Source organism: Simochromis diagramma, unplaced genomic scaffold (assembly GCF_900408965.1).
Source record: "Simochromis diagramma unplaced genomic scaffold, fSimDia1.1 OVJJ01000816.1, whole genome shotgun sequence".
Taxonomy (NCBI): Eukaryota; Metazoa; Chordata; class Actinopteri; order Cichliformes; family Cichlidae; genus Simochromis; species Simochromis diagramma.
Window position 1 is genome coordinate 1,741,565 of NW_024386908.1, and position 12,136 is coordinate 1,753,700.

Sequence of the window (12,136 nt, forward strand, 5' to 3'; positions counted from 1 at the left end):
ATGCTAGCAAGCACATACTGCTTATTATTGGTTTATTACCTCTAAGACTTTACTGCTATTGCCAAACAGCAGCCTGTTTTTAATGCTTAGTTTATTTTTTTTGGTCCCAGTTTTGCTAAATGTGTAGCAGACAGCAACATTAGTTACCATGTATTTGAAGATCGATCTAGTCCACAGTGGGCCTTCACCAAAGCAGACCAGGACATTGCTTCATGGTCCTCGGGTCTTTTTCATTATTTTGAATTCTCAGTTGATATAGTCGAGTTGGTTGAGTTTTGAATTACAGTTTTGAGGCCTTATTATGAATTCAAATGTAATATTAGGCTTAAATTGTATTGTATTACATCTGCATCTTGTTGATTTTCAAATTCCTGTTAAGACTGCTTTACTGTTCTAGAGGTTTTCTTGGTCGTTATTTGGCTTCAGTTCCTATTTTGAGTTAAACTTGCTTCCTGTTTTACTCTGATAGTTGTTTTTCTTTTGTGTCTTGTTTTGGATTTGCCTTAACATCTGTTTGATTCTTAGGTTGTTGTTTTTTTTTGTTTGTTTTGTTTTTTTAAATTTCATATGGGGCAATCGTGGCTCAAGGGTTGGCAGTTCGTCTTGTAACCGGAAGGTTGCCGGTTCGAGCCCCGGCTCGGACAGTCTCGGTCGTTGTGTCCTTGGGCAAGACACTTCACCTACCGCCTGCTGGTGATGGCCAGAGGGGCCGATGGCGCGATATGGCAGCCTCGCTTCTGTCAGTCTGCCCCAGGGCAGCTGTGGCTACAACTGTAGCTGCCTCCACCAGTGTGTGAGAGTGAGAGCGAATGAATAGTGGCATTGAAACGCGCTTTGGGTGCCTTGAAAAGCGCTATATAAATCCAATCCATTATTATTTTATTATTAAATTTCATTCCGTCTCCCCTTTAGCATCGCCTGGATATTACCAACCACCATACAAACAGATGTGTGTTCAGGGTGTTCCTGCTTATGCAAATTCAGTCATTTAAAAAAAATAAATAAATAAATAAAAAATAAAAAATAAAAAAATAAAAAATAGTAGGCCACTCACTTTAGTATTCTGATTTGAAATTTGTGGCCGGAAGGTCATTATTCCTGCTGGACTGTTTTTTGTTTTTTTAAATGCCAGTTTTTGATCACACCTTTCAAAACATAATAACACAGGCTGCTAAAAGCATAAATGCAACTCTAATTCAGAGTCGCTGCAAAATGTGTGGCTCCATTTTAGCCAAAGCAACGCCTCTATCAGACTGTAAAAAAAAAGAAAAAAGGATCAAACTAGAAAATGGTATCCACATAAGCAATATGTGATGAGCACAGAAAGGCTTTTTTGTAAATGCCAGCGCTGTTATCAGCTTTCCTCTCTCTGCACACAGTCAGTAAATCACCTGTTTTTGTGTTCTGGTCAGCTTGGCGATACCTTGCACATTATTCTGTTTGCAATCCTTCAGTGAATCTGGGCCACAATGTGCACTGATGCACATTAACAAAGGCTCCTCTCTGCCGTGTGTACCTTTCTTTCCCGTGGAAGTGAAAAGCAGGAGATAGAGTTACATCTAATGAGAAAAGGACTTCACACCCCATTGGTTTTTCTCGCCACCTGGAATCCAGGCCACCGCCACTAAAACCTCAACGGCAAAATTAGGGTTGAACGGGAAAAGGAAAAGTGCTCCGAGAATAAATATGCACGCTCGTCTGCTTTGTCAACAGCAAATTGACAAATTACCTGCCACTGTTCTGTTTTCACTGCGTTCAGGGGATAATTGAACGTTACATGACCCGGACTCCCTTTGCCTAAAAACACATTGAATTTAGTTAGCGAGAAAGGGAGGCTGTGATTTCCTGAGGAACAAAATCAGCAAGACAGGAATGATGAACGCTGAAGTAAAAGACCAATTTGGCTGATAAAATGGTAAAGCTTTGCAGTCTGCCTCATGCGTGAAAGTTACTGTCCTGAGCTCAAAGGAGCTGGCTCACCTTCACTCCTTTTTTCATTGTGGATTTTCTTCCTTTACTTGGTTAATTGGAAGACAGGCCTGTTTTTTCCAAGTTCAAAGGAGGAACTGTTCCTTCATGAGCTCTTTTCCATAAGTAGGAGCTCAGCAAGCTGACATGATTACACAGATACCCACCTGGACTCATGAAAGCCAGACAGTCCCAATGGCAGTGAGTCGAAGCTAATTAAAAAGTGTGAAGACACTTGGGTGGCTTTAATGTTGCTTTAACATATTTGTTACTAAAAATTCATTTATGATATAAGTTCAAAAGCCATACTGTTTTATTTATACCACTGTGAAGAAAGTTAAATGCTGATAAAAGAACAAAGTTACCCTACTACAGTCAATCATTTTACCTTTAAGAACACGGATAAAAATCAATCCGGTGAACGCCTGGTAGTTCAGTAAAGCTTAGCATGTCGATATTGAGCCAAAGTGCAAAACTCAGCTCATTTAAATGGTCCAGCTTTAGGTGAATGAAGTAAATAGACTTACAGTCTTCCTGTGGAACGTCCTTGAACTTCATGAAGGGTGGTCGTGGCTCAGGAGGTAGAGCCGCTCATCTTCCAGTTGGGAGGTTGGTGGTTCGAACTGGGGGGCCAAAGTATCCCTGTGTGAGTTAATTGGTGTGTGAATGTTAGAACTTAAATGCAGGGGAAGACTGTATAAATACATGGACACAATCAAACAAGCACCAAAGCGCTACGTGAGAAACGGTCCATTTACATGCTGAATGGTGACTCTCAAGCCACCTGTCATTTCTTTATAGTTTACTAGGAAAATGTGAAATACCTGTACTGATTTATTTATCTAGAAATGGTCAGGTACAAGGACGGGATGGAACATGAGTGAAAAAGCAGCCAATGTCCAAATAAAGACTAAAAGACATAACTTTACACAGACCACTTTACACAATCAACCTCAATTATCAAAGTAAACAGAAAATAACAAAAAGGGAAGGCTAACACTAAGACATGAAGGTTCATATTAACCCCAATAAAAGAGCAGAGAAGGCACTGGAACACAAAAGAGACAGAGGGAGGCAAAGACAGTGAAACACAACATTAGAAGCAAAAGAATCAACAAAAGGAACCAAAATTCAGCAAATACTGAACAAAACCTTTGGACCATGACAGAGATGCCCACCTCCTACAGCTGAATCCATATTTCACTGACAGACGAGAGTGGTTTCAATCATTTCATTTCACTCTGAGTGAAAGTGAATGAGCTCATAGCCACCACATTTATTTTCTCTGCTAATCTCTTTACATAAAGTAAACTGATACAGCAGGTCTCTTTTTCAGTGACATCACCCCTCCCCAACAACTGAACTAAAAGGAGAAATGTTGCAGCATTCAGATAACTGAACACATTTTACACCAGTGTTTACAGGTAATTTTACTCTGAGAAAGAGGTTTTGGTGTGTGGCTGTGCCTGATAAACAGGGAAGGGCCGTCTAATTCAGCCTGCATAAATGACATTTCTGTGCGGCAGATTGCTTGTTGATGGTAAACCATTAAGACAGTGAGTCACTGGCTCACTGGGGATGTTTTTTAAAGGAAGGCTGATGCTGTCAAAGGCAGGCCAACAATCCTGTCTCAGAGAAGAAGATGATCTTGATAAAACCTGAGAGCTGATGTTTCAAGGTTGTTTGAACTCTGTCTTAATGAGCTGGACGTTTTCCAGTGGGTATTAGCATTTAGATGAAATGTGTGTTAAAGTGGTTTGGATCTTATGGACTGTCGGTGCGTTAGCCACAGCTGATTTTCTGAGAATACATGTTAGTGGATGTACATATTAGGGCTGTAGATTGAGCTTCACTATTATAAACAAATGGTCATCAATTTTTAGTTAATTTCATCTAGTAAAAAGTGTATTCATGAATCAGTATGCAGTCTATTTAAAAAAGAAAACTATTTAATACTTAAAATCAAACTGCCACCCTGCTGTGTGTCTCGTGTGCTGATTTCATATGCTGAACACATTTGTCCTGTGGTTCTTTGCAGCTCTGGTGGTGAGATTCCTGACCAGACGCTTCATCTGGGAGTATGACCCCACACTTGGTAAGACAGCCCAAGAAACGTGTATCCCCTCCTGCTGTTACTGCCATCTCCTGTATCTGCAGTAATTGTACACTGTCAATTTTATGGTTTTATATGAAGTTATAATAAGTTATAAAAGTTATAATACATATAGTCCTTAACTAAGTTGATTATTTAAAGCTATCCCCAGGTGTAAAAAACACACAGCAGATTCCACTAATTTTACAAAGCCTAAGCCAGTTACTCAGTAGCTTGTAGAACCACCTTTAGCAGCAATAACTTGAAGTAATGGTTTTCTGTATGACAAGTGTTGTATGGCACAGGTGTCTTAAAGTCCCAGCACAGCAATTCAGTCAGTTCAAGGTCTGGTCTTTGACTGGACCATTGCAACACCTTGATTATTTTCTGCCATGCTACCGCTAATGCGAAATCTTCTGTAACTAGCCTAGCATTACTTTTAGCTTTGTGCCCTCTTTCTGTAAGTTTAGCCAAAAATTGAAAGCAGGAGAAACATCTTGTTCAGGCATTTTTCCTGCATGAACCTCTCTAAAGATGACAAAATGAAAATGTGTTTGCTTTTGGCACAGCTAGGGTAATGGCTTTCCCCAGCTAGCTTCTAGCTTTTAATCTAAGGTAAGATAGCTGCTGCTCGTTGTAGTTTTCATAGTTAGCATAGATTCATATTAGTGCTGTCAGCGTTAATCTCGTTAAAATAACGTTAATGCCATAACTGCATTAATGCGGCAAATCTTCGTTAGCGAGTTAACGTGGATTGCCCCGCATGTGGGGCTGGACGGCGCTAACGCGTTGACGCCCTGCGATGAGAGATTTAACGAGATTCACGCAGACAGCACTAATATATACCAAATCTCCTCATCTAACAGGAAAAAGAGAAAATGGAAATTCTAGGTGCAGGAGTTATATCATGGGCACTATCATGGCCAGCACAGAGCTAGCACTTTAATCTTCTGCACAAATGTTTATCTGGTGAAAACAGAATAAAAGCAATAATTGATTCATTAAAAATTCTGGGATAAAGTGCTGAAACTGCTACAACTCAGCGTAATGTAAAATTGTTGTTGGGGGGTTTCTCTTATCAGTGCATTATATACAGTAGAACTGGCCTTTTCATACTCTGGTTGAACCAGTTCTCTACATTGTAATTATGGGACACAAAGTGCCTCCTCTATAATGTGCTTTTCATTTCCTGGCTGTGCTTGGCAGGTCAGCGCCTCTGGACTGTTCACATGATGCTCCTTCAATAGCCTGCCTGTTCTTAGCAATACATGGTGCAGTACAGTGCAATCACCAACATAAAGCAGACCGCACTCAGGAGCATAATTAATCCATTTTCATATAATAACATAATGATCACAGTCATTATGGCCTCTGTGTGACATCTCAACATATGCCTGTGAGACTGCTGAGATATGTTCAGGTGCTAGACCAACAAAGAGGAAACACTTTAACTAAAGCGATATGATTCTGGATTTCTTTTACATTTAGCATACGTGGCATTTAGATCATACTCAGCTGCCACCCATCCACATCTTACTACTTTTTTACAGTATAATGTATTGCCACTGTGCCAGCTTCATATTACACGCCTGCTGTTTAAACTCAAAGTAGGGAATGTGGTAGAAATCAGGAAAAGAGCAATAACTGCTTCCTTGGTTACAAGAGGTTACGTCACAACCCCTTGAGGTCTGTAATGGAAATAACAGCACCGCTGGAGGGTGTCTGTGACCAATCAGACTGCCTGGATGAAATTACCCTCAAAGTGCTCAAAACATCATTAAAACACTATTATGAGCAGATCGCACAGGTAGGGGGTTTGCATGCTGGAGAATTAGTGCCACAATGTGGGCTGCACTCCATCTATCTCAGTATGCCTTCCAATAGCTATTGCTCACCATTCATCTCCATTTATTATCTACCTATTTATCTGGATCAGGTTTACAAACAAGCTCAGATCTTATTCCCTGCAGTGAATTGTCCCTTTTCAGCCTAGATGTACGAAACAGCCCAAGCAGAGCTATCTTGTGCATCTTCAAAGGCAGATTTTATTTCAGGGGACAGTAGATTTACTGTGACTGCAAAAAATTCAGGCTTAGCGAAGCCAATTTTCTGCAGGATAGTGCATATACACTGTGTATAAAGGATGTATGTTGCTGTTGTGACATCATACACTAGTTACTACTTTGTGAAGTAGTGGTTAAACGCCTCAACTTGACAACTGTGGCTCTCCCATCGTGCATTTTTTAAGCCAGGTTTAAGGAATGATTGGTTGAATTGGGCTAAGAAACTGAGGACCATATATGGAGTTCAATTGTCTGTTACAATGTTGCACACCTTTCAGTCCACAATCAATGGGAATTCACTAGAATTCCTGTGAATTCAACAGCTTGACTTCATAATCTCAAACTGGTGATTGAAATCCTAAATTCTAATGGGATGATAAATGATAAATTCTAATGTTAAAAGAGGTTAGTGTTGCGCAAGCGGATTGCAAACAGCTTTCCAATCAAGGACGTTTTTTCATTTCTTGTTTTCCCATTAACACAGACCTTCCCAAAGCGGGGGGGGGGGGCGCGTTATGAGAAGGGAAGAAGGGAAGGGGAAGAAAAAACAAAAGGCTTGGACTCTGCTAGCACAGGGCGCCCACAGAAATGCAAAGCAGGAGATGAAGCATCGCTGAATATGTTTCCAAACCAACTTCATTCTAAGCCAAAGACTAGAAAATATGGTGAAGCAAATCCTCCCTTTGGCTTCACCTGCACAAGTGCTGAGGTAGGTCTCCCTGCAAAATTGGTTTTCCCTTCGTGGGGAGCAGCGCTGGGCTCTTCAAATCACGGACAAACAGTATCCCACAGTTGTTTATGTTTTTAAACCCATTTTGCACAGAGAGGCATTTTTTTGAAAAATGCATTGATGGCAATGTTGAATATTATTACACATACAGTAAAATAATCACATCGTGACGCCTCTGCCTTTCTAAATGGAGGGACGGTAAATGCATGTGTATATGTAAGCGTGTAAAACCTGCAGATAGAGACAAAATACTGTTAATCTGACTATCTGCCATTCTGCAATTCATCTCATGTAAACAATAACGTGGCGCACAGCGTGACGTGAAAAAAGGCACCTACCTTTGACGTTGCGTGATGAACTCTGTATTCTTCGTCCACACGTAAACGGGAAAAGGAGTTTTAAAATATCTCCGTTTTCAGCGATTTGAAACGCCGTTTACATGTGGGCGAAACGGCTGCATGTCCAAAAATACCCCTGTAGGCATGGACGTAGAGTAATAGAGTTAGTAGTTTACATTCTTTCTACCTGTAATTTATTGCAGGTTACTTGTATTTTCCTAATTGTTTACTAAATGCTTGAGGTGTGAAAGAAACCGCAATGGAGCAAAATATGGGTGTGTGTGGTTGGAGGATGCGTGCGTGCGTGAGAAGGGGGGCGCGAACATTTTTCTTGCAAAACAAAGGGGGGTCTAGCAAAAAAAGTTTGGGAACCACTGCTTAACACATCAAATTCATATTCTCAGAATCATGTAAATATACGAACATGTGGGCATCTCCAGATATAATCAGTACTTGAATGAAGAATGAGTGGGCTTGTGTACCCACACACACACCCACACACACACACACACACACACACACACACACACACACACACACACACACACACACACACGAGTGTTCTTGCTGTTGTTGTGTTCGTGTTGGACATGATGTGATGTGACAGAGGAAGCATACATCTCACTGTGAAACTGCACACTCATTAGCTAAAAGACTAAACTAAGGTCCAAAGGGGCTAATTTTATGAATTAATACTTTTTCAGCTCTAAACTTAACCCATCGTCTGTGTCAGCATGCTTGTAGTGGGAAATAAACTGTGAGTTCTGATAACTAAGAAAGAAAGCACTTTTTGCATTCGCTGCATTTTTTAGCTTTTACATATAAAAAGCCTGCACATCCAAAGAAAGAAAATGTGTGGCAAGAATTTAATCTCTTTTTTTTTGCCCCATTTCATCTCTAGTTAAGGAACCAATCATTGAAGAGAATTAAAAGATGCAAAAACAGGAGTAAAAAAAAAAAAAAAAAAAAAAAAAAAACCCAAAAAACGTGCAGATCTCTATGTTTAAATTCTCGGCTGGTAGCAACAAAGACTGTGAGTTTGCAGAAACATTACATAGCCCTCATTCCCAGCAGCACAATGGGAACCAACAACACTTCAGACTGCACATGGCCACAATATTGCAAAAGTTATTTCTGTCTCTGCACACCGTCTGGTTACAGATTCTAATCTCCTTTGGCTCACAGAAATTAATTGTGTGCTACCGTGACTGTGGTTTGGCATCACAACAGCAGCTCGGCTTTATATTATATCACACGGCTTTTTGGCTTGCTCATGCTCTGCACCATTTTCTCTGGTTTGTTGGAGCAATTTATGGAAGCGCACACTGACAGAGTTCATCAACAAACTGGATGGTTTTCAGTGTCGACACTGAGACTTTTTTTCCCTGCCTGATCCCAAAACAGCGTAAAGCAGCTGTTTGCACTGTCATTTTTGTTTCTTCCCAAGACCCTTACAAAGGATGGTGAGCCTGCTTAAATCATACCACCAGCACTGCCTCCTGCCAGTGCTTTTATCAACAGATACACTGGGGTGTGGACGTGGACAGATTGGGAGCTGACAGGGAGCTGGCTCCTGAAATAGGCTGTCCCACGAGGCACAGCGTGACTCTGGTTCTCCGTAAGGAGGCTCCTTGTGAATGCAGCCAAACAGCTGCGTCAGTTGCTTCCTCCTCTGGCTCCCTGTGACATTTCATTTACATCACACAACACAATTTATCCCCCCCGGAGAGGTGAGCACACCTGGCACACAGCAGAGGGGGCCTTGCAGGACCTGTCATTTTAAACTCTCTCGTGAGATAGAATCTGAACATCAGTCTGACAGGTCCTCTTCATCGTTTGTTGGCTTGGGTTTTTAAAGTAATAAGACCTAATCTTTTTTTAGTCACAATAAAACATTTGAAATACAGCATTTAATTCGATTGAAGTGATACTTTAGAACTTATCTTCAAAGATTTTCTTTTAATACTATGAAAGTTCTTTTCATTGGTATCAAATGTGTAGTGCTTTAGGTTCAAAGAAAACTGTCGTATGTAGTTAAAACCAAAACATAAATAAATCAAACACCTTAACCTTTTCAATGGGCCCCTTTTGGTGTGTTTTTGACAAACGTCCAGTGCAGTTGTGTAGATCACTCCCTGGAAATCGCACTTCTGACACCGACACATTGCCAAATTCTAAAACTTAACTTTCATTTTGTGGAAGTGGCTGGACTTCCAGGGTATGTTGGCTGGTGACTGAAGGGTGTGTTTCTTATTTTTTTAAATGCATTGTATACTTGGACACAGTGGCAATAGAAGCAGTAGATTTCGGCTTTATTAGTCTGAATTCACAGTGTACAGTGAAAGAGGAAAAAAACTATGACTAAAACTACGCTCCTGGTTGTGATCCTGACCTGTCATGGTCCATAAAGACCTTGGAAGTTTGAGGACTGTAGTGAAATTAAAGCCGGCACAGAGCTCCAGGAATAATCTAAAAATAACTGCCCTGCTGAAAGCAGTCCAGGGATGCACACGAAGATGATCTTGTATGAGAGACTGGACAGATTTTTTTATGTTTATGGGACGATTCCCAGAACTTTTACAACTATCATGCCAGAAGAATCAGTAAATATATAAACAGAAGCACAATCGGACTTTGTAGTGTTACAAACTGTTACACAGTTTAGCTTGTTTGAAGTTCATTCCTTCCAGTGTGGGCGCAGCTTTCGTTCCTGTGTGTCATGTTAGCGTGTTCCTCGTGTTTGTCTAGTCTGAAAGGTTCAAACACTCAGTAACAAAACTCTGCAATGGCTTAAATAAAATGCACACTGCATTTTTATGACGTTTGGGAGCAACAAACAAAATAACATTTCAAATTATGTCTAAAGATGAACTGCACAGTCTTTGTGACTGGCACATGGAGTACTTGCTCATTTTTAGACATTGGGACAAATGAGTCAGGGATCCTGGACCTCTGTGTACATGATAGCAGAGGTAAGAGATTTTTTGTGAAATCACTCAGAATGATAGAAGAAAGCATCGGTTTAAGCCCTATCATGGAAAATGTCATGCGATGGAAAATCCCGGCAGTTTACCTTCACAAAGGTTTCAGGGAGCCTCGATCCTGCCTGCGAGGTGTTTACAGATGGGATTTTATGACAGCGAAGGGGGGCGGGCAGATAACCTGCTCTCTGACTGAGGTCAAATGAAAGGTCACACTCACGGTTCACACCTGTGCCGGCAATACAGAGCTCTCATCCTGTTTTTCAAATCACCGAGAGGCGAAGCTCAGACTGTTTTCAGGTCATTGCAAGAGTCAAACTTCACCCTGCAACCAGGAGAGTCTGACAGCATGCTGGGAAAAACCTGTCCCCAAAATGTAAGCAGAAGAGAAAGAGTGTTCTCTCTTCAAGATAAGCATCTGAGGCAAAAAGCAGTTGTTTTGACCTAAAAATGATGCGCTCCCATCTCAGGCATGAAAATGTTTAATACATGGTTCCTCAAAAACAAATGTGGTGCCAATGACAACTAGCTAATGTCTCTAAAGGGAAGCTGTAAACCCAAATGCCTTTGCTCTAATTGTGTCAAACAGGGGGGATTGCACTGCCTGTCTGGCTTTTATCATCAGCAAACAGAGGGTCAAAGTGTAAAGAGAACTAGAAAATGACCCCATGGTAACTAATAAACAACCCACTGTTGCAGATGAGCTACAGTTGCAGTCATTTTAAGGGTGGAGATTCTGTTTAATTCAATTTTATTTATATAGCACAACACAACAGCAGTCGCCACGAGGCGCTTTAGTTTTTTTTATTTTATTTTTCAGCAAAAAAACATAAGCTTAATCCTTTCTGGCTCCTTAATTGCCAGAAAGGCTAATATGTATTTAGATGTAAATGCATTAATAACGTCTGTTTAAACACTTTTCAATAACTATTTTCATGTTACCTTGAAATAAAACATCTCCCTCTGCTGTTGCTGCAGCTTACTGCAACTTCTACACGTGTGTACAAAATGTGCACGGAGTACCGGTGTCTGTTACATGCAACTTTGCACCTTAACCAGATGCTTTTGGTAGCCATCAACAAGCTTCACATCATTAAAGATGCATGCATTCCACCCTGGGGAAAAAAAACAGTCCCAAAAAAGCATTAAAAGCCTAAAACTCCCATGACAGTCATCATGCACATGAAGAGTGTATATTAACGTCTGATCACAACCATATATTACTAGCTGGCTAGTAGCATGAAATCATGTTCGTCACTCTGACTGGCTTTTTGTGATGCCCACACTTCTAAAACATTTGCAGTGAAGTCTAAGGAGCTTGAAAAGAAAAGCGTCTGGACTTCTTCAAGCTGCTTGAAGACGTTTCAACTCTCATTCAAGAAGCTTCTTCAGTTCTACAGTCAAATGTGGAGAGTCCCAGATTTAAGCCCTGTGGGAGTGTCCCCCCCCAAAAGGGACATGGACCCCCTATTGATCCTCTACCTAATCACACGAGCCAAGGTGTGAAAACGGGTGTAGGTCACAACCAGCCAAGGTTCCTGGTGAGCTCATTGAGAAGCCTAGCCCCACCCTATCATGTGATTTCCTGAGGTCAGATGGCCCAGGATGTAAGTGGGCGTTAAGGTGTCTGGGAAAGGCTCTCAAAACTGGATTATAGATGGCAGACGGTTGGTGTCGTAAGCCCCGCCTCTGTTCAAAGATGGTCGCTCACAGTAGACATAGATGGCGTCTTTCACTCCTCTTTCAAACCATCTGTCCAAAATGGGAACATTTTGGCTGAGAACCTTCACAGACATTTGCAGTACATGTTTGTTTTTTGTCACATTATGTTTTTATAACTAGCATGAGAGTTTGGAGCCGTCACTTTGAAAGGTATCTGCTATGTGTTTCTGATGTGTTGCGCGTTGTTTTAAGAAGGCTACAGTGATGCAGTAAACTGCGTCAGTCCTGCAAGTTTCCTGAAA

The 12,136-nt window shown here is 41.0% G+C and overlaps 1 protein-coding gene across 3 annotated transcripts in view; it reads left to right on the forward strand.

Moving 5' to 3' along the window:
* rerg (RAS-like, estrogen-regulated, growth inhibitor) overlaps positions 1 to 12,136 on the forward strand; it is a 48,152-nt gene that overhangs the window by 31,958 nt on the left and 4,058 nt on the right. For all 3 annotated transcript variants that reach the window (XM_040035974.1, XM_040035975.1, XM_040035976.1), the window contains exon 3: positions 4,007 to 4,063. In XM_040035974.1, the coding sequence (XP_039891908.1) occupies positions 4,007 to 4,063 (57 nt within the window). The remainder of the gene's footprint in view (positions 1 to 4,006; positions 4,064 to 12,136) is intronic.